This window comes from Acanthopagrus latus, chromosome 10 (assembly GCF_904848185.1).
Source record: "Acanthopagrus latus isolate v.2019 chromosome 10, fAcaLat1.1, whole genome shotgun sequence".
Lineage (NCBI taxonomy): Eukaryota > Metazoa > Chordata > Actinopteri > Spariformes > Sparidae > Acanthopagrus > Acanthopagrus latus.
In genome coordinates, this window is record NC_051048.1 from 846290 (window position 1) to 871107 (window position 24818).

The 24818-nt window shown below is 45.3% G+C and overlaps 5 protein-coding genes across 9 annotated transcripts in view; 2 read left to right on the top strand and 3 right to left on the bottom strand.

Moving 5' to 3' along the window:
- The window catches only part of LOC119026724 (Fc receptor-like protein 5), an 83013-nt gene extending 79593 nt beyond the window's left edge, over positions 1-3420 (bottom strand). The window contains exons 1-7 of one of the 3 annotated variants that reach the window (XR_005077218.1): positions 3250-3420; positions 3012-3047; positions 2634-2903; positions 2317-2556; positions 2092-2241; positions 1185-1959; positions 656-861 (exon numbers count right to left, since the gene is read on the bottom strand). Coding sequence is in view for 2 of the 3 variants with exons in the window: in XM_037111238.1 (XP_036967133.1) it covers positions 1847-1959; positions 2092-2241; positions 2317-2556; positions 2634-2903; positions 3012-3047; positions 3250-3280 (840 nt within the window). In the remaining variant the exon portion in view is untranslated. Of the gene's footprint in view, positions 1-655; positions 1960-2091; positions 2242-2316; positions 2557-2633; positions 2904-3011; positions 3048-3249 lie in introns of those variants that run through there. The other 2 variants (XM_037111238.1, XM_037111237.1) reach the window with 2 other exon arrangements.
- Positions 3069-24818, bottom strand: part of LOC119026714 (low affinity immunoglobulin gamma Fc region receptor III-like) — a 71087-nt gene continuing 49337 nt past the window's right edge. The window contains exons 10-13 of the mRNA XM_037111216.1: positions 19534-19632; positions 18446-18599; positions 17926-18044; positions 3069-3126 (exon numbers count right to left, since the gene is read on the bottom strand). Of these exons, the coding sequence (XP_036967111.1) occupies positions 18595-18599; positions 19534-19632 (104 nt within the window). The 3' untranslated portion in view covers positions 3069-3126; positions 17926-18044; positions 18446-18594. The remainder of the gene's footprint in view (positions 3127-17925; positions 18045-18445; positions 18600-19533; positions 19633-24818) is intronic.
- LOC119026742 (coxsackievirus and adenovirus receptor homolog) lies at positions 3909-10642 on the top strand. The gene is made up of 3 exons (XM_037111273.1): positions 3909-4238; positions 7906-8238; positions 8322-10642. The coding sequence occupies exons 1-3, from the start codon at positions 4160-4162 to the stop codon at positions 8519-8521; spliced, it is 612 nt and encodes a 203-aa protein (XP_036967168.1). The 5' UTR covers positions 3909-4159; the 3' UTR covers positions 8522-10642.
- Positions 13289-16971, bottom strand: LOC119026731 (Fc receptor-like A). Of its 2 annotated transcripts, XM_037111257.1 has the most exons (5): positions 16656-16971; positions 15936-16199; positions 15315-15554; positions 14741-14920; positions 13289-13962 (listed from the first exon to the last, which is right to left on the bottom strand). In XM_037111257.1, the coding sequence occupies exons 2-5, from the start codon at positions 16165-16167 to the stop codon at positions 13850-13852; spliced, it is 765 nt and encodes a 254-aa protein (XP_036967152.1). In that variant the 5' UTR covers positions 16168-16199; positions 16656-16971; the 3' UTR covers positions 13289-13849. The 2 variants fall into 2 exon arrangements, with proteins under 2 accessions (XP_036967152.1, XP_036967151.1); XM_037111256.1 differs by having other exon boundaries at positions 15936-16970.
- Positions 20371-24750, top strand: LOC119026725 (Fc receptor-like protein 5). 2 transcript variants are annotated; one of them, XM_037111240.1, is made up of 7 exons: positions 20371-20637; positions 20937-21135; positions 21338-21373; positions 21830-22093; positions 22475-22714; positions 23256-23288; positions 24077-24750. In XM_037111240.1, exons 2-7 carry the CDS (start codon positions 21105-21107, stop codon positions 24187-24189), a joined length of 717 nt encoding a protein of 238 aa, XP_036967135.1. In that variant the 5' UTR covers positions 20371-20637; positions 20937-21104; the 3' UTR covers positions 24190-24750. The 2 variants fall into 2 exon arrangements, with proteins under 2 accessions (XP_036967135.1, XP_036967134.1); XM_037111239.1 differs by lacking the exon at positions 20371-20637 and having other exon boundaries at positions 20859-21135; positions 23109-23288.

Below are 24818 nucleotides of genomic sequence, written 5' to 3' on the forward strand. Positions count from 1 at the left end.
ATGAGGCTTTTTTGTTAAACTGAAGATTAACTGTTAACAAGTTTCTCATTAATAACATTAAACGTGTATATTCTTCACACTTAAGTCACCCTTTAAACCCTCGACATGACACATAGATGTGGAGGTTCTAGTGGAGTACCAAGTTCTGACCAGCAGGTGGAGAAGCCTGGTCCACGTTTACATGTTTCATCTGAGATATGTCATGAAGTCAAAATGGTGGAGGCTGGCGGGGACTCACTGCAGGGTGTTCTACGTCTCTGTGACTTATTATTTAATGCCTTAGATTTACTTGGAATCTTTACACAACTTCACTTTTTATTTAACAAAGGTCCAACAGTTAGAATCTGACGTCCTCTGGAGTGGACAGATGTGTCTTCAGTCAAATAAAAATATTTCTAACTTCTCATTTAGTTGAAAAATCAGTTGAAACTATTAACCACTCAGTTTATATTGGAGTTGCACGATGGTCACGTCTACATGACGCCTTCAAAATAACAAATGCTGCAAGAAAATAGTTATTGGAACGATTTTTCACTTTTTTAATAGTTGAAACAATGAAAGAAAACATCATTTTTTGTTCTATAATAATTATCGCATGAACGGTTTTATAACACATTAACAATAACAACCAGACACGTTCATTATGGATCCAGCATCATTTTATTAGCGACAGACTGGAGATGAGTTGAAACATCAGACGAAGGTTTCTCTCCTCTGACTGCACAACACGGAAAGATGGAAACAGGAAACTTGACGACTACAAAGCTTCTCACCTCTGTTAACAAGAGAAGTTCTCACCTTAAACCACAAGAACAGAAACATCACCGTCAGGTAGATCAGACGCCTCACAGGAAGAAGCCGCTGCTGTGCAGAGTGGAACAAATGTTACAAAAACATTCTGCCAGTTTGAGAAGCAGGAAATGTGCAAAGTCTCTAATATCATCACATTTCACTTTAATGTCGTCTTTAACAGAAAGTCTGGTGATTTGTGTTCCATACGCATGTTAAATTAAAGGTGTAATTCAACAACAACAAAGTATAAGACTGAATAAAGTTCACTTAATGTTAATCATTAATCAAATTAATCAAACAGCCTAATAAATCTACACACTCAGAAAGTGATTTGATAGTTATACCACAGAGCTTCAGTTAACACACTGCAGGGCAACAAACAGACAACTCACATCGTCATCAATGAACTTGGACCGAAGTACCGCCTGAGACTTGAGTCTGAGTTCTGTGTTCTGGGTAAAGACACAGAAGGTTCTGTTTGGACCACAGTGGACCAGCAGAAGGACTCAGTGCAATGTGACTACAATAAGTGGAGGTCAAACAGCCAGTCTGAAGGTTTTAAACTGAGCGGAGGAGACGGCAGCAGAAAGAATCTAAATATTGCTGCCAAGGATCCAAATCACAGGTGAACTGAGACAGAACAGTGTTCTTATGGACCCAACTGCTTCTCTGGCGAAATCCACCCTGTCAGGCTCTGATTGGTCGCCTTCGTTGGTTCTGTTACTACGAGTCCACAGTCTGAGTTTGGTGAGGTTCTGGTTGTGTCAGATGTTCTGGTGGTGCTGATGCAGCAGTTTATGACCTGTAGTTTCCTGGTAAACACACCGACCTCTTCACAGAAAGTCGAGGCCTCCGTCACATGGAAGTGGGCGTGGTTTCATTGTGGGGAATCGATAGAGACGAGCCAATCAGAGGTGGAGGAGGGCGGGTCTCACAAGAAGAAGCAGCAGGATCCACAAGAACAGAACCGAGAAGGTGAGCAGCTCCACAGGAAGAGTTCTGGCTCCTACGAAGGAAACGTGACTGAAGAAGAAGGAGAACACGTTGGATCAACTCAGAGGTGATGCTCTGTGGTGACAGCAGCCATGACATCATCGTACCCATCAGCCAATCCCTGCTCAGCCTGGGTGGGAGGAGCCATCTCCATGGAGACGGGCAGGTAATTTCCTGCAGAAGGAGAGAGTGACATCATTTATCAACAGCTGTCAGTCATCAGCTGACTGATTGATTGATTGATTGATTGATTGATTGATTGATTGATTGATTGATTGATTGATTGATTGATTGATTGATTGTTACCTGTGGACCTGCGTCGGTATAAAGACACCATGATGACAGTGGAGATGCAGTACGGACAGAACACCACCAGGTGGAGGAGCACGAGAAAGAGGGGGGTGGATGCAGGGGGCGGGGCTGAAGATGGGGGCGGGGCTGTTGTTGTAGGTTTACCTGTAGAGAGAATCTCACCTGGTCAGGTGAACATGTGGATGAAATGAGTCCTGATATCAAAGGGAACCTCCTGACCTGTGACAGTGATCCAGCTGGGTGGAGACTCTCCATCACTGATGGTGTTACACTTGTAGAATCCTTCATCAGACCTGGAAACATGGTGGATGGTCATGTGACCTGTAGGCTCAGTCCTGATGAAGGAGCCATCTTTATAGAAACCAGCTGAGAGGATGGAGGTCTTTGTTGTACAGGTGAGAGTGACATCATCTCCCTCCATCACAGGGTGGACAGGACTCTGCAGGATCACTGCTCCACCTCAATACACAGACAAACTACATCATTTCATCCACCTACACAGCTTCATCAGCACCGACTGCACAGCCTCATCTTACCAGTGACAGTGATGGTGATGCTGCTACTGGCTGCTCCGCCTGTGGACTCACACCAATAAACTCCAGTGTCCAACGGGTCCATGTAGCTAATGGTGCAGGAAGAGCCGGCTTGTTCTCCCCAGTCAGGTCCACACTGAGTCCTGGTCTCTCTGGTCTTGGTCGTGTTCCTCGTCACCGTCCATCCATCAGAGCTGTGGTCCTCCTCACACCTCAGAGAGACAAACTCTCCTTCAAACAGCTGAGAGCTGTGAGGACTGATGTTCAGAGAGGCTGGAGGACGAGGAGATGATTTAACAGTTTAGAAAACATGAAAGACACCAAAAGAAACCCAACGTTTGTTAAACTCTCCTCAGTGCATCCTGTCTGAAGTGTTCTCACCTTGGTGTGTGCAGCCGCTCAGCAGTGACGTCACAACTACAGACAAAAGACACTCCGGTTGGTTTGAGAGGAAACACAGAGGAGGACAGTCGTATCAGAGAAACATCATCAGCTCCTGTTGTTTTTAAAGCAACACTGTGAAAAGTGACGTCCTGTCAGAGTAACATGGACACTGACGTCTGTTCATGTTCCAGAAAACAAAGTGTGTGTTTCTTCCAGCTGATGTTTGAGTACTTACAGAGCAGACGCAGCAGACATGTTTCCTCCATCCTGACACCGACTCATATGACATCTACACTTCATCACTTCATGGTCACATCAGTCAGACCCTCCTCCTTCCTCTCTGACTGACTCTCACCCTGCTGTGGTTCATGCAGCTGCAGAGGAAACCACAGGTCCTCCTCACCTGCCTCACATCTGCTTCAGTCATTAAAAAACTATTTGATATATAAAGTCAAAAATCACATGGCCTCAGTGACGTGAAGGCCACCGTCTGTCTGTGGACGCTCGATATGAGTGAGGAGACACACCTTCCTCTTCTTCTTCTTCTTCTTCTTCTTCTTCTTCTTCTTCTTCTTCTATATTTATCTGATAACTTTAGTAACTTTACACATGACATGCTGCATCAGAGCAAAAGTGGTTTAATATTTATCCTTCATCAATAATACTAATGAAATGAAGAAGAAGAAGAAGAAGAAGCGGATCTCTTTGTTACAATCACAGGTGTAGACTAACATATCATTCTGGTTTATTTATATAAGTGAATATATAATGTATATATTTTTATTGGGGGGTTAAATCATTATTAAACACTGGTGTGAGGTGAAGTGCTCGAGGCCCTGAGGCGACACACAGGCGGTACAGCAGGTGGCAGCACTCATTCAACTGAAGAAGAAGAAGAAGAAGAAGAAGAAGAAGAAGAAGAAGAAGAAGAAGAAGAAGCAGCAGTCAGTCAGCCGTCCTCGCTCAGACCACAGCGCCTTTATTATTGCTGTATTATCTTCAGAGACTCTCAGATTTCAGACCATGAGTGTTCTGGGTTCTTCTGTGACCCAGTCAGCCGTCGACAGGCGGGTCGAACCAGTGAGAGGATCCACTTTGCTCCTCCACGTCCCTGCTGCGGCTCGTGCTGTCAGCACCGGGGGACGATGATGTGTGTCCAGCTGCTGGTGCTGGTCGGTACCGCGGCCGGTCTGCTGACGGTACCGCCGGTGTCGTGTACAGCAGGTGAGTCAGGGTCATGATGAGACCCAGGAGGTCCGATAACATCTGGATAGTCTAGAAGAGCCGCGAGATTTAGTTACTCTGGCTCCATTGAATGTAGCCGTAAGCTAACCGGCTAACAGTGACGTCATCCCGTAACGTAAACATCGCTAACTGACGCACTGTCACCTTCTGTAACCGCAGGTGTCAGTGTGAGCAGATTAATTGTGATTTTAATCGTTTCAGATACTTTTTCTCTGTTCTCCGAGGCGGCAGCCATGTTAGTGACGTCTATTAAATGCGACGATGTAGTTCCCGGAGCTTTAACACTAAACTACATGTTTGACGTCATAACATGATCACAGATATCGTGTGTGTGAGTCACGACTCAGTCCAGACAGGATCAATACTTTATCTGTCTCTTCATTGATTAGCAGACACAGGTTTGATCATGAAGGTCCATGAAGGGAACAGGAAGGGGCGGGGCTTCAGCTCTGTCAGATGAAGTGAATCCAATGAAGGACTGTCAGTGATGAAGATCAGAGAGGAACAAACACTCTCAGCTTCCATCGCTCTGTTGGTGGTTCTTCTTACTGTAACTGTACGGTGGCCCAGGAGGCTCACAGGCCTGATGCCACTCAGCTGACCCGATATCAGCTCTGCTGGATGAGTTCTGGTGGAGCCACACAGAGGAGACGTGTGTGTGTGTGTTGCTCAGAGCAGTTGAGACCCAGTACTTCCTGTCTCCATCTTGACCCTCTTTACATCTGGAGGGAACAATGAGACACCAAGTGTGATGGATGTGTTGTGGTGGAGGTGTGGTGGTGTTATGATGGAGGTGTGGTGGAAGTGTTATGATGGTGGTGTGATGGAGGTGTGGTGGAGGTGTTATGATGGAGGTGTGGTGGAGGTGTTATGATGGTGGTGTGATGGAGGTGTGGTGGAGGTGTTATGATGGAGGTGTGATGGAGGTGTGGTGGAGGTGTTATGATGGTGGTGTGATGGAGGTGTGGTGGAGGTGTTATGATGGAGGTGTGGTGGAGGTGTGGTGGAGGTGTGATGATGGTGGTGTGATGGAGGTGTGGTGGAGGTGTTATGATGGAGGTGTGATGGAGGTGTGGTGGAGGTGTTATGATGGAGGTGTGATGGAGGTGTGGTGGAGGTGTTATGATGGAGGTGTGGTGGAGGTGTGGTGGAGGTGTGATGGAGGTGTGGTGGTGGAGGTGTGGTGGAGGTGTTATGATGGAGGTGTGGTGGAGGTGTGGTGGAGGTGTTATGATGGAGGTGTGGTGGTGTTATGATGGAGGTGTGGTGGAGGTGTTATGATGGTGGTGTTATGATGGAGGTGTGGTGGAGGTGTGGTGGTGTTATGATGGAGGTGTGGTGGAGGTGTTATGATGGTGGTGTGGTGGAGGTGTGGTGGTGTTGTGGTGGAGGTGTGGTGGTGTTATGGTGGAGGTGTGGTGGAGGTGTTATGATGGTGGTGTGATGGAGGTGTGGTGGAGGTGTTATGATGGAGGTGTGATGGAGGTGTGGTGGAGGTGTTGTGATGGAGGTGTGGTGGAGGTGTGATGGAGGTGTGGTGGAGGTGTTATGATGGAGGTGTGGTGGAGGTGTGGTGGAGGTGTGATGGAGGTGTGGTGGAGGTGTTATGATGGAGGTGTGATGGAGGTGTGGTGGAGGTGTTATGATGGAGGTGTGGTGGAGGTGTTGTGGAGGTGTGGTGGAGGTGTTATGATGGAGGTGTGGAGGTGTTATGATGGAGGTGTGGTGGAGATGTTATGATGGTGGTGTTATGATGGAGGTGTGGTGGAGGTGTTATGATGGAGGTGTGGTGGAGGTGTGGTGGTGTTGTGGTGGAGGTGTGGTGGTGTTATGGTGGAGGTGTGGTGGAGGTGTTATGATGGTGGTGTGATGGAGGTGTGGTGGAGGTGTTATGATGGAGGTGTGATGGAGGTGTGGTGGAGGTGTTGTGATGGAGGTGTGGTGGAGGTGTGATGGAGGTGTGGTGGAGGTGTTATGATGGAGGTGTGGTGGAGGTGTGGTGGAGGTGTGATGGAGGTGTGGTGGAGGTGTTATGATGGAGGTGTGATGGAGGTGTGGTGGAGGTGTTATGATGGAGGTGTGGTGGAGGTGTTGTGGAGGTGTGGTGGAGGTGTTATGATGGAGGTGTGGAGGTGTTATGATGGAGGTGTGGTGGAGATGTTATGATGGTGGTGTTATGATGGAGGTGTGGTGGAGGTGTTATGATGGAGGTGTGGTGGTGGTGTTATGATGGAGGTTTGGTGGTGTTATGATGGAGGTGTGGTGGTGTTATGATGGAGGTGTGGTGGAGGTGTTATGATGGAGGTGTGGTGGAGGTGTTATGATGGAGGTGTGGTGGTGTTATGATGGAGGTGTGGTGGTGTTATGATGGAGGTGTGGTGGAGGTGTGGTGGTGTTATGATGGAGGTGTGGTGGAGGTGTTCACCTGTAGACGACCTCCTGCTCTCCCTCCTCCTCCCTCCTGCCGGGTCATGTGACGTGGAGGCAGAGCCTGGTCTGCTGCAGCGCTGCTTCCTTCATGTGGAGGCTGGAGTGAGTCGGCCTACAGGGACTCTGCACGGTGTTTCTGTTAGCTTCACACTGTTGGGTTGATGCTAACCTCTAATATGATGTTCTGACTGTTCCTGTCGTCTTTTCTGTGGAGCATCGCTGAGTGATTTAAAGCACCGTGTTGGTACGTTTTGAGTGTGCAGTGAGGTGATGACTAACTGAACGGTCAGTTTGGGATATTTTAGCTTTTATAGCCTCACAACTCAGCTGAAGCTACACAGAACACTTGAATAACTCTGATCGTCACGACTCTGCATGAAGCAACAAATATGCTGTATGCATGCTGACACACCAAATGTTGGGTCGTTTATTGTTTGTGTCCGAGCTCCACCTTGTGAAATGTTTCTGATACTGCAGCTCATTTTCACTTTTTAGTGTCTGTACACAGCCTGAGTACGATAGTTACCTCTGAGATGTAGTCGAGTACAAGAAGACAGCGACATTAACTGAGAGTAAAAATACTGCAAAGTGTTCGACCTGTTCCACTTCCTGCTCTGTATGAAACAAACCTGTCCATCACTGAGACACACAGACTCCATGTTTCTACTCACAGACAGAAAGAAGTTCATGTAGAACATTTGCTGAATGAACAAGAAGGTCCAAATAATGCAGAATGAGTCAGAGACAGAGTTTCACAGAGTTTATAAAGTGTCTCCAACTCAACAACTCACTAAACTGACACATTTGTTAAGGGAGTCTGGGGACTTTCTCCACGGGGACAAAGAAGTAGTCTTACCTGCCAACACTGATCAGCTGTTTGAACACACTGTTTACACTGATTTCACCATTTACACTCCATTTATGAAAGAAGAAACATGTTATTGATCTAAACATGTCACATGTTACAAAGACACTAAACAGGAACAATATAGGCGACTTCTTTGTCCCCAGACTCCCTTAACAAATGTGTCAGTTTAGTGAGTTGTTGAGTTGGGGTGGTACAGCTCGCTGCTTGGTGCATCTGTGTGTTACAGCATCCACTGAAGATGAAGGTTTACATGTCAGGGTCTGAGAAGGTGGAACTGATGTGCACGCTGAACATTAACTGTGAGCCTGACTTCTCTCCATTACTTCTGTTTCTGTTCTGACCATGAAGACGAGGTGACAGTGAAGACTGGAGAGGACGCCACGCTGCCGTGTCAGGCTCACACAGGCGCCTCCATCACAGTGATAAAGTGGAGCAGATCTGAGGAATATGTCTTCTTCTTCAGAGAAAAACGCTCCTATGAAAACTACCAGCATCCGTCTTTTCGTGGTCGAGTGGAGCTGAGAGATCCACAGAAGAAGGAGGGAGACGCTTCTGTTGTCCTGAAGAACGTCACCGCCGACGACTCCGGGACCTACGAGTGTGTCGTTTCAATGAGAGGACGACGCAGAAAGAGAGCAGCTGAGTTCAGACGCATCGTCCACCTGAAGGTTGAAGACTCAGGTGAGTTTCTAGACTCAGATCACAGGTTTGTGTTTTATACAGATGCTGACAGCTGATACCTGACACCTCTTTCTGCTCTGCAGGTCCTAAAGCTGGAGGGAACAAGGACGAAGGGAACAAGGACAAAGGGAACAAGGACGAAGGCAACAAGGACGAAGGGAACAAGGACAAAGTGAGCAAGGATGAAGGGAACAAGGACAAAGTGAGCAAGGATGAAGGGAACAAGGATAAATGTTCTGCAGTTCTGTTGGGCTTCTCCTTGTCGCTGTTGTTGGTATTCTAGTCTTTAGACGTCTTTCCCAAAGACGACCTCCTGCTCCAGTGATGAGCCCTCTGCAGGACTGAAGGCTCTCTGGCCTGTTTCTCTCTGAATGTTGGTTAAACCCTCTGAGATCTTCATCCCTCAGTAGGAAACCGGACTGAAGACGAAGAGGAACCTGCTGCTGCCACAGGACTGACGGCTCGCTCTGCAGCACTACAGGTCTCTTCAGTCTCTACCTGCCGGGTTGATCTGAACATGAAGGACTTCTGCAGCAGGAGCTGTAGTTACACTCGTCCACAAGTCCATCGCTGACTGAACGATGTTGGCGCTGCTTGACCAAGACAGACAGAGAGATTTTGACAAGACAGTGGCCTTAACTTCAAAAACCAGCCTTGACTCCACAAACCAGCCTCACCTCCCAGGTGTTGTGTTTCCAGCACATCTGACTTCAGCAGGTCATCTGACTCAGTAAACCTGGTTGCTGCAGCTGTTGGAGGGTTTGTGTCCTGTGTGGAAGCAGCAGCGAGCCTTATGACAGGGAAGAAGTCATTACTGATGTAACGCCTCTTTTTAAACGCCTCGTCTCCCTTGTGCATCCTCACCTTCCACGGCAGGAGAACGAGAATGTTTGAGTAAAGTGAGAAGTAGAACAGGATGTTAACATTTTTTAGTACATCGTATGCAAACAAACCAAAGTGATGCTCAGGAGGCGTTAACAGTTTGTAGACCTGGTTGGCTGGACAGGGTTGTGACGGTCTGACACCTAAACAGGATCCTGCACTCGTCAGATAGAAGCGTGAGATCCAGGCAGCTCCTGTAGTTACATAACTGTGATTTTTGTGATGCTTTGTGCTTCTCTGGCAACCAAAATAGGAAAAAAACACCAAATGTGTGTGAGAAAGTCACAGAGACTTTAGGAACTTCACCCTGGAAAACATCGTCCCTTTCTGCGAGAGACAGTCCATCAGGTCCGCTATTCAGGAAAACCATGCAGATCTCAGCGATATGATCCGGACCGTCACGCCTCTTTTGGTCCTGGTGGGCTGTTTGAGCTGACACACTGGAGCGGCTGTAAGTCGGCGCCGCTCGGTTCCACTCAGTCCATCAGTCGAGCTTTAGTTCCTCCTCAGAACATCCTACTGAAACTCAACCTCACACCAAGTGAATTCATTTCTCATGTTATGAACCATGAACTGCACTGACATTATTCTTTTACGTTGAGATTAAAAGGTGAATTTCTATAAAAGAAAAGACACTGATGATATTTTAACCACTAAACTTTCCACATGGAGTTTAAATCAGACATTTTATTTTGCCTCCGTGTCGCCTGATGACTTCATCGCCTTCCTTTATCATCGACTAAACTGGAGTTCTTACTGAGGAGATGAACTCCGTCATGACATCAGAAGTTCACTAATGAAATAAGAATATATTTGTCCAACAGACACTTTTAGGATCGTGTTTGTGCCTGTTGAAAACTGACTGAAGTGTTCTTATATTTTGATATTTTTTCAATTGGTCGGTAAAAGATTTTCATAATGTTTCAAGCTGTTTGTACAGATGTTTTATACATGATGATATATAATATATTGACTGACAGCTCGTGCAGGTCCGGTGACCTCATGAGGGAGCAGCTGTCGAGGGAAATGTGACGTTGTCACTTCACTGATCTGATCCAGGGAGAGAAACACTGGATGGTATCAGACGGTTGAATGCTGATGCTAACTATGGTCAACGGAGTGTCGACGACAGTGTTTACATCATGTGAGGGTGGATGTCATATTTGCACACGTTTCTGATGAAAGTGCCTTAAAACAGGATGTAAGATGGCGTCGGTCGATGCAGGTGGCTGATCGCTCGCCGCAGAGACGCCATTTTGTCCTCATCAGGCGAGTTTCCAACTGGCTCTCAGCGTCTTACTGCATCTGGAACGCTCCATGAGATTTTCAGTTGCGTTATTTATGTGTTTATTTAAAGGAATAAAACTCGACAGTGTAGCCACCTGTAGTTACACGTTCATGTGATTTAAAGGAAAATGTATTTTATACATAGTTTATGTGGATTTTAAAGCTGTTTGAAAAATGTGTTTGACAATAAATGAGTTTACATTAACTGTCTACTGCAGAAATGATCAGTTGTTATTAATTATTATCCATCGTTAGCAGCTGCACAATATGAGAGTGAAGCCACACAGATAAACAGAAAGACAGAAAGTGCAGCAAGAAATTAATCATCAGTCATTTGAAAACGTTTTCCTGCCGTCGTCTGATGGCTCAGAAGCACATCAGAGTCTGTTGGTCTCTTAACATGCAGAATGTTTGAGGTGATGTTTACCTGCCAGATCAACACCAGATCAACACCAGATCAACACCAGATCAACACCAGATCAACATCAGATCAACACCAGATCAACACCAGATCAACATCAGATCAACATCAGATCAACACCAGATCAACACCAGATCATCAGATCAACACCAGATCAACATCAGATCAACACCAGATCAACACCAGATCATCAGATCAACACCAGATCAACATCAGATCAACACCAGATCAACACCAGATCATCAGATCAACACCAGATCAACATCAGATCAACACCAGATCAACACCAGATCAACATCAGATCAACATCAGATCAACACCAGATCAACACCAGATCAACACCAGATCATCAGATCAACACCAGATCAACATCAGATCAACACCAGATCAACACCAGATCATCAGATCAACACCAGATCAACATCAGATCAACATCAGGTCAACACCAGATCAACACCAGATCAACACCAGATCAACATCAGATCAACACCAGATCAACATCAGATCAACATCAGATCAACACCAGATCAACACCAGATCAACACCAGATCAACATCAGATCAACACCAGATCAACACCAGATCAACATCAGATCAACACCAGATCAACACCAGATCATCAGATCAACACCAGATCAACATCAGATCAACACCAGATCAACACCAGATCATCAGATCAACACCAGATCAACATCAGATCAACATCAGGTCAACACCAGATCAACATCAGGTCAACACCAGATCAACATCAGATCAACACCAGATCAACATCAGATCAACATCAGATCAACACCAGATCAACACCAGATCATCAGATCAACACCAGATCAACATCAGATCAACATCAGGTCAACACCAGATCAACATCAGATCAACATCAGATCAACACCAGATCAACATCAGATCAACATCAGATCAACACCAGATCAACATCAGATCAACACCAGATCAACATCAGATCAACATCAGGTCAACACCAGATCAACATCAGATCAACACCAGATCAACATCAGATCAACACCAGATCAACACCAGATCATCAGATCAACACCAGATCAACATCAGATCAACATCAGGTCAACACCAGATCAACACCAGATCAACATCAGATCAACACCAGATCAACATCAGATCAACATCAGGTCAACACCAGATCAACACCAGATCATCAGATCAACACCAGATCAACATCAGGTCAACATCAGGTCAACATCAGATCAACACCAGATCAACATCAGATCAACACCAGGTCACAGTTTATTAAAAGAGACGTTATGGTTCAAAGGGACGACAGCATGTAGATGAAGCTGCTGAACTCTGAGTAGACGTGAGACACCTGAAGAGGACGCTGAGTGTTTGTCTCAGATTTATTTCTCTGTAGCTTCAGGAGTCACTTCCTTCATCTCTGTAATCTTTGTCTCCACCCTCCAGCTTGTGATCCGACGGTGCTGCCACCTGCTGGTGTTCTGTCTGTCCTGCATCTCCACTGTCCTCACAGTCTTTATGGACTCAGGTCCACAGGTGGCACTGAGTCTCGGCCTCACAGAGACCTGTGGTTCTGGTTCCTTCTGCATGAGCAGAGCTTTATTATTTCAACACATTTCCTTTTTAAAGAAATACACTAAGTACAGCTCCACATCAAGAGACCAGAACTGTCTCTTTAAACCAGTTTGTTTCAGTTTCCATCTCGTCACCTTTTACTAAAAACATCTTTCACATGTCAGTGAGTTGTTAGTTGTTAACTTCAACAGTTTGAGGCTCAAAGGATTCAAATCCTTCAACATTTCACAATAAAAGCAGAAACAGATGTTCTGTATCAGAGTTGGTTTTCTCTCCTCTCCGTCATCATGTGACGACCCCTCACAGTTATCTGGTGACCCTCTGGAGGGGCTCCACCCCGAGGGTGGAGGATTAACTTGTGTCTTCTTCCTGTCAACTAAATGTCACGTGTGCTTCTGTCAGCTGAACCAACCAGTGTCAACCAATCACATCGTGTCATCCAGCCGCCAATCAATCTGAGCGAGCGGCACAGAGCGAAGACTTCCTGTCAGAGAGACGCAGCCCAGTGAACAACTGGAGGGTATTTATGAGAAAGAGGAACCTGGACGAGCACAAAGCTGCTATCTGCCATTAAAACCAGTCGACACGTTTCACCACAAGGACAAACACGTCACTGTCAGCTCGAGCAGAGAGTGGAGAGAAACCTCACAGCTTCAGGTCACTTTACTGGACTCAAGAGGAAGCTGTGGTTTATGTTCAGCATAAAAAACTACAACATGAATAATCTTCAGATTAAAGGTCAGTCTGAGAAGCAGAAAATGCTCCGAGCATCTAAAACCATGAACACTGTTCTGTTGTTGGACTTAAAGGAAGTCTTTGCTCTGCTCATCAGTTCTGATGTGCAGTGTTACATAAACAGGGTGTGTCAACACACAGCTGAAGGGAACACACTGCATGATACTGAAGGATAAAGTCTGTTTAATGTGCAGCTCAACATTTCAGATACAGCAGGTCCAAAAGTCTCAGACCACATTGAAAACCTGGAATACTGTCACATAAACCTGGAAACAGTCACAAAGTTTGAGGATCCAGAAAGTAAATCAAAGCGTCAGAAGTCAAAGAGGATCGTTGTCAGAGTCCGATCAGGACCGAAGGTCTCTAAAGAAACACTTTACAGAAAGTGGATCAGCTGGACACCATCAGAACATCAACACATCAAGCTGAGTTCACTGAGAGACAGAACAGCAACTTCATCACAGAGACAGAACCGACTCAGTGAACAACACAAGAGTCCAATCAGCAGTCGACCCGTCCGACTAGAAGGTGAGCGGCTCCACAGGAAGAGTTCTGGTGGGAACGCCACAGAGACGAGCCAATCAGAGGTGGAGGAGGGCGGGTCTCACGAGAAGAAGCAGCAGGATCCACAAGAACAGAACCGAGAAGGTGAGCAGCTCCACAGGAAGAGTTCTGGCTCCTACGAAGGAAACGTGACTGAAGAAGAAGGAGAACACGTTGGATCAACTCAGAGGTGATGCTCTGTGGTGACAGCAGCCATGACATCATCGTACTCATCAGCCAATCCCTGCTCAGCCTGGGTGGGAGGAGCCATCTCCATGGAGACGGGCAGGTAATTTCCTGCAGAAGGAGAGAGTGACATCATTTATCAACAGCTGATTGATTGATTGATTGATTGATTGATTGATTGATTGATTGATTGATTGATTGATTGGGGCATGACCGCTAACTGCTGCTCACTATTCTCACTGGCTACAGTGAGTAGCTGCTGTTAGCATGTAGCTCAGTTAGCCATGGAGCTAAGTAGGTCTGTTAGCTGATGGACAGATTATTTTCACATGTTACTGTGAACTGAGGATTGATTTGGACTGAACCAGAGGAGACTGTGGAGACAAACCAGAACTGTTCTGGTGACTCTGACTCAGTTTGAGTCCAGTTTGAATGAAGTGAGTTTAACGACGAGTTAACGAGCAGATTAAACTGGTCTGAGTTCAGTCAGAGACACAAACTGGAGTTCAGACGGTGGACGGTTGGATTTTTCTGTTTATGATGAAAAAGGAGTCAAAATATTTCCTTTCTTCACATTTATAAGTTTATGTTGTTGGGTTGGGGTTAGGCCCGCCTCACTCTGCCTCTGATTGGTTGGTTTTGGTGGTTACATTCTCTATGCTAGCTAGTTAGCATGCTAGCTTCAGTAGACATCTCTGTAACACAGAACAGAGACGTCTTTGACAGAACGTCAACACTGTTGTTTCTTCTCACTCTGGTCAAATCTCAGCCTGCAGAAGTGAACTGCAGCACACGGCTGAGACAAATAATGACACACAACTTATGTTGAAGTCTGTTTTTGTGTCTGAATGTGTCTGAATGTGTCTGAATGTGTCTGAATGTGTCTCACCTTTAGGTTTCCTGTTGGTGAGTCGTCTCACCTCTAGAACCAGAAGAACCAGTGGAACCAGAGAGAAAACAGAGGATAGAATAGCGAGAACCATCAACCACACAGGGACAAGAGGAGGAGCTGGAGGAGAAGATGGTGAAGCAGAGGAGGTTGGAGGAGAAGTCGTCGCAGCAGGTTTCTCTAAAATGAACAAAGATTGTCATCAACAACACAGAAATCAAATGAATTCATTGAGTCATTTCACTGCAGAGAGAAACCAGATCAAACTAAGAAAGTGAACTTGCTCCTGTCTGGTCTGTTCCTCTTGTTCTATGTCAGCCTGAGACCCACAAACTTTATATAGAGGAGAAGAAATCAAATGATGGTTCAATATTAGACTTTAACAAGGTGTCCAGGTTTTCCAGCTGTGGTATTAAAGACAAAACTACTTTAAAACATAAAGACATGTAAAGTTTTATCTGCTACATATGAAACATAGAAATGTTGAACATTGGATGCCAACAGTGACTCTGGAGACAGGCTGTCTCTGTCTCTGCTGACATTTGTATTGTAGACTTCAGTTGAACCTCCTGACCTGTGACAGTGATCCAGCTGGGTGGAGACTCTCCATCACTGATGGTGTTACACTTGTAGAATCCTTCATCAGACCTGGAAACATGGTGGATGGTCATGTGACCTGTAGGCTCAGTCCTGATGAAGGAGTCATCTTTATAGAAACCAGCTGAGAGGTTGGAGGTCTGTGTTGTACAGGTGAGAGTGACATCATCTCCCTCCATCACAGGGTGGACAGGACTCTGCAGGATCACTGCTCCACCTCAACACACAGACAAACATGTTATTCCAGGTGTGTGTTCCTGTTGTGAGTGTGAAGGTGATGACAGGATGCAGGTAGCATCACACAACCAGTCTCACTGTCCTGTCCTGTACTCAGCAACACTTCATCACAACAATCTCTCTGGAGAAACATTTGGCACATGGACCTGATTTATCATCTCTACATGTTGAACATAATCTCAGACTGACAGATGAACAACATGTTGAGGAGGCAGACTCAGTGCTCCACCCAGTGTTGTTGCCTCCTGAAGGTCACCTGTCTGTCTTCTGGTCTTTGTCTCTCTCAGGCTCAGCCAAAGTGAAAAGGTGAAAGACAGACTCAGTGTTCAGACCTGGTGGAGTTACAACAGCCTCATCTTACCAGTGACAGTGATGGTGATGCTGCTACTGGCTGCTCCGCCTGTGGACTCACACCAGTAAACTCCACTGTCAGATGTGAAGATGAAGCTGATGTTACAGGAAGAACCATTTTTTCTTCCCCAGCCAGCTTCACACTTTGTCCCGGTGTCTTTGCTCGTGTTCCTCGTCACCGTCCATCCATCAGAGCTGTCGTCCTCCTCACACCTCAGAGAGACAAACTCTCCTTCAAACATCTGAGTTCTGTTAGGACTGATGTTCAGAGAGGCTGGAGGACGAGACAGAGAGATGTGGTTACAGATGATAATGGTCAGTTTGGACAGAAGTGTCTCTTCTTCCTCTTCCAGTCTCTGTAGACCTTGTTGACCTGCACTGATCTCCTCTGTGTTTCAGGCTCTGAGTCTCCTCATGTTTTAAATGTAACTCTCAGAGTTCAGGTGTCAAACACACAGCAGATCTGACTTCATGTGTCTCACATGTCAATATTGTTTCTGCACTTTCTCTGTCAGCTGCTGCATCGTGCTGCATCGTGTGCAGTCCTGCTTTCACAATGACATTTTTATAGCAGCACATTTATCTTTAGCGTCCAGTCTGTGGACATCCAGACAGTCTTCACTCTTTTATTGTATGTGCAAACTGTTTCCCTCCATAAACAGTCCTGAACACTAACTGTTCTATCAGGGACTAAATAACTCTTCATCAGTCACACAGGAAGTGTTCTCACCTTGGTGTGTGCAGCCGCTCAGCAGTGACGTCACAACTACAGACAAAAGACTCCGGTTGGTTTGAGGTTTAAAAACAGTGAAATGTCAGAAAACGTTCACAAACAGTTTCCATGAAATCACTGTAAAATATGATTCACAACTCAACAACAAATTAAATCAGTGGGAAAATACCGCTTTCATGTATTCTTTTTAAATTTACTGCCACAATGTTAGTAGAATTATAAATTTGTTGTTAGAAAACATCTCTGAAGTGTAATAAAACATTTAAAATATACAATTTAAAGGTTTCTGTATTTCAATTAACAGCAAAATGATGTCATTTTATATAATCCTTAAATTAATCTAGAACACATACCTTTCCAAGTACAGATTTAGTAAAATAAGGAAACGTTACTCAAACTTATATTTTACATGTATGTTCTCTCAAAATGGAAAAAAAAAGCAATTACTGGTGAAATGCACAGAACACAGATTATTTTTTAATTAGGCTATTCTTGTGTTTGTTTGAGAGCAAATTCATGAACTTTAGTATAAAACATAAATATGTTATAAATATGATAACTGATCAGTGAAGACCCTTCTGGTCTCAGCTGTGATCTGTTGGTGCTGCTGGTCTGAGATCAGCGTGTTCTCTTGTCTCTTGGCTCTGTAACTCACTGCTGCTGGTCTGAGATCAGCGTGTTCTCTCGTCTCTTGGCTCTGTAACTCACTGCTGCTGGTCTGAGATCAGCGTGTTCTCTCGTCTCTTGGCTCTGTAACTCCCTGCTGCTGGTCTGAGATCAGTGTGTTCTCTTGTCTCTTGGCTCTGTAACTCACTGCTGCTGGTCTGAGATCAGTGTGTTCTCTTGTCTCTTGGCTCTGTAACTCACTGCTGCTGGTCTGAGATCAGCGTGTTCTCTTGTCTCTTGGCTCTGTAACTCCCTGCTGCTGGTCTGAGATCAGTGTGTTCTCTTGTCTCTTGGCTCTGTAACTCCCTGCTGCTGGTCTGAGATCAGTGTGTTCTCTTGTCTCTTGGCTCTGTAACTCCCTGCTGCTGGTCTGAGATCAGCGTGTTCTCTTGTCTCTTGGCTCTGTAACTCACTGCTGCTGGTCTGAGATCAGTGTGTTCTCTCGTCTCTTGGCTCTGTAACTCACTGCTGCTGGTCTGAGATCAGTGTGTTCTCTTGTCTCTTGGCTCTGTAACTCACTGCTGCTGTCAGAAACTCCAGACATGAACATTTAGGAAGCGTGCAGACGAACAGGAACACAGATGAAGTGTGTTTTACTCACCGAGCAGCCACAGCAGACATGATTCCTCCATGTTGAGTCCTGGTCATCTGAGCTCAGCAGCATGTAGCAGTCAGACCAAGTCGACGCTCCTCCTTCCTCGTTGCTGTCTGTCAGTGTTTCTGACACACATTTAGCAGGAAGTCACTTTTCTGTTGTTTAGTGTGTTTGTACATACAGAGAAACAACAGGGTCAGACAGAACTGATGTCTGTTAAATATATATTATAGATACTTTAATATATAATATATTATAGTATAAATACACTAACACCAACACTCTTGAGCCAAGAGACAAGAGAACACACTGACCTCGTTGTTAGGAAATATTTTACTGATAATTCAAGTAAATATATATATATATATATATATATATATATATATATATATATATATATATATATATATATATATATATATATACTTGATATATATATATATATACATTTAAAATACATTAAAATCACAGTTTTCAATATTTTTCATTCAGTTTGAATAACTCTCATGGCTTGGCATCCCATTACCTCTGACTAGTCTAACTGAGGAATACAACTGTTGCAGAGTTAGACTCCAGATCAAACTGAAGAGGACCAGAGACGAGATCAGTTCTGCTGCTCTGCTCCTGGTAACTGGGCAGAAGTGGACACCATCCAGTGCAGTGCAGCGAGCTACATCAGCCTGAGGACACAAAGACACTGTGGAAGAGGAGGCTTTGGTCTTAAAGGATGCAAACCAACCTGGAGAAAGGCCACAGCATTAGAGCTGAGGAAACTGGTGGTCGAGGAGGTGTGTCGGCAGGAGGAAGTAAAGGCTGTCTCTCTTATTAAACAGGGGCAATGGATGCTGTGGGAAGGTGTGGAGAGAGCAAAGATCAGCTGGAGGGAACTGTGGTAAATGGAAGCAAGCAAAATCTGTTTTATCATCAGAGCAATGTATGTCATGCTTCCATCACCAGGAAATCTCCATCAGTGGCGAGGAACCACCCCATCATGACAGGCTGCAAGAACTGCCTTACGCAAGGGAGATACACCTGGCGGCACAGTAAGGTCATGAGCATCCCACCCCTGAAAGCAACAGCATTCACCAGAGAGGGTCAGAAAACACCAGAACATTGGTCCACCATGCCAGAAACAGGACACCTGTGCATGGCCCAGGACAGGAAGATGCTGGCAGACATCGGCCACAAACTAATTTTCCCACCTGAGATCGCCTCCACCAACCTTGGGCCAAGCTTGGTACTCTGGTCCCCTTCACTAAAGGCTGTGGTTCCATGGAAGATCTTGGTTGAAGAGGTCTATGAGTGTAGAAGCTATTCAGAAGTGATGTGTGCGCCTTCATTCACTGTCCTGCACGTCCAATCTAAATTAGCTAGCTCCTCTTAATCTACCTAAGCAAAGAACTGATGAGGAGCTGGGCTGGATGGCAAACCAGATAAAGTCTTGTTGTCTTGTGGTTTTCTGTTTTGTACACATGTTGAAGAACGAAGCATGATGTCATCTGATTTAGTGTGTATGTGTCTGCTCCTGTAGATGTATGTATGCTAATGTCATGTGTTTATATTACATCACCGTGCTTCAATTCAAACATCTTGATGAATACAGATCAGCTGTACCTCTGGTCCTGCTTGTCTTCTTGTCTTTGAAGACGACTTGTCCATAACTGAGGTCTTCTGCTGGTCTCACTGCAGAGTAAACCACAGCTGGATCATTCTCTGCAACACAACAACACATCCTCATTACATGACGGCATGTACGACCACTGACACAGAGCTGCTGCTGTATTTACTGCCAGTGTTAAAACTACAATATCAATCTCTCTGCTGTAGAAATAATCATTTTTCATGAAGGATTATAGTTCTATTAGTATTGTATTATTTGCTAAATGGCAGCAGGTTGTTTTCTCTCTGTGTGGAACAGGAAGTTAACTGTAATGACCACAAAGCTGCTCGCTCGACTAAAATAAGTGATGCATTAACCACAAGGCACAAAGCATCACCATCAGTCGAGAGAAACATCACCAGCTTCACTGGAACCAGCAGGAGGAAGTCGGTCGTGTTATTTGATATGCAGAGTGGAAAAAACCTGCAATAATATCAGAGTTCAGAAACAACATATTCCTCGTGTCACAGCCCGGCTCTAGGCTATGACAAACAAAGGGAAAAGGACAACAAAAAGCTGGAAAGCCCATGTTTTATGGTTACTCAAAAATAATCACTGAAGATTGGGATGTTTCAGTCAGTATTATCAGCAGTGTTTTTGTGGGTGCATGGATTTGGTGTTGTGCAGTAAAGTAAACCAAAACCAAAAAGGTGTAAACATGGTCAGGGTCTGAGAGAGAGAGAGTGACTGGCAAAAAGCTTTTATCCTGTGGAGCTCTGAGCCCAGGTGCTGCCAGTCACCACAGTCAGGTCCTCCATATCACCACGGCAACCAGCTCCCACCTCAGAGGAACCACAGTGAGTCACTGCACACAAACATACAGGGGCTGACCCAGCTCCTCTTCATATCCACCGCTCTGGTCATTAAAGTTAAATAAATGTTGTTACCGTTGAAACAAAAAGCTCTGAATGTGGCCAAATGTAAAACATGAGTGTGAGACATCAGTGGAGTGAACTGACGGGACATTCAGCTCCAGAACTGGAGGTGGGAGGAAGCTCTACCTGTCAGCCTGAATCCAGGTGTACAGACCGCTGAGGATGGACACAGGTGTTTCAGAGGTAAACTTCCATAATACAACTGACTGATCCTAACATGTGTCCACTAATCTTTCTCTGACATATTATACTTGTGTTTGTTCATGGCGGAGACAAACCAGATCAGCTGTACCTCTGGTCCTGTTTGTCTTCTTGTCTTTGAAGACAACTAACCCTAAACCACAGCTGGATCGTTCTCTGTAACAGAAGAACAATATGAACACACATTATCTGTCATGCAGGGTTATAATATGATTGATTATGGAGTTCATGAATGTCAGCAACAGTTTTCTATTTAACACCTCTGCTGTTAAAAACAACAGATCAGATTTAAACTGGACGACCACAAACACACATTTGAAGTTGCTGATCTGCAGTCAGTGGGGAGGAAACCACAGCAGGGTGAGAGTCAGTCAGAGAGGAAGGAGGAGGGTCTGACTGATGTGACCATGAAGTGATGAAGTGTAGATGTCATATGAGTCGGTGTCAGGATGGAGGAAACATGTCTGCTGCGTCTGCTCTGTAAGTACTCAAACATCAGCTGGAAGAAACACACACTTTGTTTTCTGGAACATGAACAGACGTCAGTGTCCATGTTACTCTGACAGGACGTCACTTTTCACACTGTTGCTTTAAAAACAACAGGAGCTGATGATGTTTCTCTGATACGACTGTCCTCCTCTGTGTTTCCTCTCAAACCAACCGGAGTGTCTTTTGTCTTTAGTTGTGACGTCACTGCTGAGCGGCTGCACACACCAAGGTGAGAACACTTCCTGTGTGACTGATGAAGAGTTATTTAGTCCCTGATAGAACAGTTAGTGTTCAGGACTGTTTATGGAGGGAAACAGTTTGCACATACAATAAAAGAGTGAAGACTGTCTGGATGTCCACAGACTGGACGCTAAAGATAAATGTGCTGCTATAAAAATGTCATTGTGAAAGCAGGACTGCACACGATGCAGCACGATGCAGCAGCTGACAGAGAAAGTGCAGAAACAATATTGACATGTGAGACACATGAAGTCAGATCTGCTGTGTGTTTGACACCTGAACTCTGAGAGTTACATTTAAAACATGAGGAGACTCAGAGCCTGAAACACAGAGGAGATCAGTGCAGGTCAACAAGGTCTACAGAGACTGGAAGAGGAAGAAGAGACACTTCTGTCCAAACTGACCATTATCATCTGTAACCACATCTCTCTGTCTCGTCCTCCAGCCTCTCTGAACATCAGTCCTAACAGAACTCAGATGTTTGAATATGAGTCCGTCTCTCTGAGGTGTGAGGAGGACGACAGCTCTGATGGATGGACGGTGACGAGGAACACGACTGGAGGAACCAGGAGACAGTGTGGAGCTGACTGGGGAAGAAAAGATGGTTCTTCCTGCACCATCAGCTCCATAAGGAAATGGTACAGTGGAGTTTACTGGTGTGAGTCCACAGGCGGAGCAGCCAGTAGCAGCATCACCATCACTGTCACTGGTAAGATGAGGCTGTTGTAACTCCACCAGGTCTGAACACTGAGTCTGTCTTTCACCTTTTCACTTTGGCTGAGCCTGAGAGAGACAAAGACCAGAAGACAGACAGGTGACCTTCAGGAGGCAACAACACTGGGTGGAGCACTGAGTCTGCCTCCTCAACATGTTGTTCATCTGTCAGTCTGAGATTATGTTCAACATGTAGAGATGATAAATCAGGTCCATGTGCCAAATGTTTCTCCAGAGAGATTGTTGTGATGAAGTGTTGCTGAGTACAGGACAGGACAGTGAGACTGGTTGTGTGATGCTACCTGCATCCTGTCATCACCTTCACACTCACAACAGGAACACACACCTGGAATAACATGTTTGTCTGTGTGTTGAGGTGGAGCAGTGATCCTGCAGAGTCCTGTCCACCCTGTGATGGAGGGAGATGATGTCACTCTCACCTGTACAACACAGACCTCCAACCTCTCAGCTGGTTTCTATAAAGATGACTCCTTCATCAGGACTGAGCCTACAGGTCACATGACCATCCACCATGTTTCCAGGTCTGATGAAGGATTCTACAAGTGTAACACCATCAGTGATGGAGAGTCTCCACCCAGCTGGATCACTGTCACAGGTCAGGAGGTTCAACTGAAGTCTACAATACAAATGTCAGCAGAGACAGAGACAGCCTGTCTCCAGAGTCACTGTTGGCATCCAATGTTCAACATTTCTATGTTTCATATGTAGCAGATAAAACTTTACATGTCTTTATGTTTTAAAGTAGTTTTTTCTTTAATACCACAGCTGGAAAACCTGGACACCTTGTTAAAGTCTAATATTGAACCATCATTTGATTTCTTCTCCTCTATATAAAGTTTGTGGGTCTCAGGCTGACATAGAACAAGAGGAACAGACCAGACAGGAGCAAGTTCACTTTCTTAGTTTGATCTGGTTTCTCTCTGCAGTGAAATGACTCAATGAATTCATTTGATTTCTGTGTTGTTGATGACAATCTTTGTTCATTTTAGAGAAACCTGCTTCACCATCTTCTCCTCCAACCTCCTCTGCTTCACCATCTTCTCCTCCAGCTCCTCCTCTTGTCCCTGTGTGGTCGATGGTTCTCGCTATTCTATCCTCTGTTTTCTCTCTGGTTCCACTGGTTCTTCTGGTTCTAGAGGTGAGACGACTCACCAACAGGAAGCCTAAAGGTGAGACACATTCAGACACATTCAGACACATTCAGACACAAAAACAGACTTCAACATAAGTTGTGTGTCATTATTTGTCTCAGCCGTGTGCTGCAGTTCACTTCTGCAGGCTGAGATTTGACCAGAGTGAGAAGAAACAACAGTGTTGACGTTCTGTCAAAGACGTCTCTGTTCTGTGTTACAGAGATGTCTACTGAAGCTAGCATGCTAACTAGCTAGCATAGAGAATGTAACCACCAAAACCAACCAGTCAGAGGCAGAGTGAGGCGGGCCTAACCCCAACCCAACAACATAAACTTATAAATGTGAAGAAAGGAAATATTTTGACTCCTTTTTCATTATAATCAGAAAAATCCAACCGTCCACCGTCTGAACTCCAGTTTGTGTCTCTGACTGAACTCAGACCAGTTTAATCTGCTCGTTAACTCGTCGTTAAACTCACTTCATTCAAACTGGACTCAAACTGAGTCAGAGTCACCAGAACAGTTCTGGTTTGTCTCCACAGTCTCCTCTGGTTCAGTCCAAATCAATCCTCAGTTCACAGTAACATGTGGAAATAATCTGTCCATCAGCTAACAGACCTACTTAGCTCCATGGCTAACTGAGCTACATGCTAACAGCAGCTACTCACTGTAGCCAGTGAGAATAGTGAGCAGCAGTTAGCGGTCATGCCCCAATCAATCAATCAATCAATCAATCAATCAATCAATCAATCAATCAATCAATCAATCAATCAATCAATCAATCAATCAGCTGTTGATAAATGATGTCACTCTCTCCTTCTGCAGGAAATTACCTGCCCGTCTCCATGGAGATGGCTCCTCCCACCCAGGCTGAGCAGGGATTGGCTGATGAGTTCGATGATGTCATGGCTGCTGTCACCACAGAGCATCACCTCTGAGTTGATCCAACGTGTTCTCCTTCTTCTTCAGTCACGTTTCCTTCGTAGGAGCCAGAACTCTTCCTGTGGAGCTGCTCACCTTCTCGGTTCTGTTCTTGTGGATCCTGCTGCTTCTTCTCGTGAGACCCGCCCTCCTCCACCTCTGATTGGCTCGTCTCTGTGGCGTTCCCACCAGAACTCTTCCTGTGGAGCCGCTCACCTTCTAGTTGGACGGGTCGACTGCTGATTGGACTCTTGTGTTGTTCACTGAGTCGGTTCTGTCTCTGTGATGAAGTTGCTGTTCTGTCTCTCAGTGAACTCAGCTTGATGTGTTGATGTTCTGATGGTGTCCAGCTGATCCACTTTCTGTAAAGTGTTTCTTTAGAGACCTTCGGTCCTGATCGGACTCTGACAACGATCCTCTTTGACTTCTGACGCTTTGATTTACTTTCTGGATCCTCAAACTTTGTGACTGTTTCCAGGTTTATGTGACAGTATTCCAGGTTTTCAATGTGGTCTGAGACTTTTGGACCTGCTGTATCTGAAATGTTGAGCTGCACATTAAACAGACTTTATCCTTCAGTATCATGCAGTGTGTTCCCTTCAGCTGTGTGTTGACACACCCTGTTTATGTAACACTGCACATCAGA

What these genes read in the sequence shown, in the direction of transcription:
- LOC119026742 (XM_037111273.1), top strand. Translation starts at nt 4,160, where the DNA reads ATGATGTGTGTCCAGCTGCTGGTGCTGGTCGGTACCGCGGCCGGTCTG. An exon ending in GCCGGTGTCGTGTACAGCAG is followed by an intron (nt 4,239 to 7,905) that starts GTGAGTCAGGGT and finishes CTGACCATGAAG; the next exon opens with ACGAGGTGACAGTGAAGACT. An exon ending in CCTGAAGGTTGAAGACTCAG is followed by an intron (nt 8,239 to 8,321) that starts GTGAGTTTCTAG and finishes TCTGCTCTGCAG; the next exon opens with GTCCTAAAGCTGGAGGGAAC.
- LOC119026731 (XM_037111257.1), bottom strand. Translation starts at nt 16,167, where the DNA reads ATGTTTGAAGGAGAGTTTGTCTCTCTGAGGTGTGAGGAGGACGACAGC. An exon ending in CAGCTGGATCACTGTCACAG is followed by an intron (nt 14,921 to 15,314) that starts GTCAGGAGGTTC and finishes TGTTCATTTTAG; the next exon opens with AGAAACCTGCTGCGACGACT. An exon ending in CACCAACAGGAAACCTAAAG is followed by an intron (nt 13,963 to 14,740) that starts GTGAGACACATT and finishes CTCCTTCTGCAG; the next exon opens with GAAATTACCTGCCCGTCTCC.
- LOC119026725 (XM_037111239.1), top strand. Translation starts at nt 21,105, where the DNA reads ATGGAGGAAACATGTCTGCTGCGTCTGCTCT. An exon ending in CATCACCATCACTGTCACTG is followed by an intron (nt 22,094 to 22,474) that starts GTAAGATGAGGC and finishes CTGTGTGTTGAG; the next exon opens with GTGGAGCAGTGATCCTGCAG. An exon ending in CACCAACAGGAAGCCTAAAG is followed by an intron (nt 23,289 to 24,076) that starts GTGAGACACATT and finishes CTCCTTCTGCAG; the next exon opens with GAAATTACCTGCCCGTCTCC.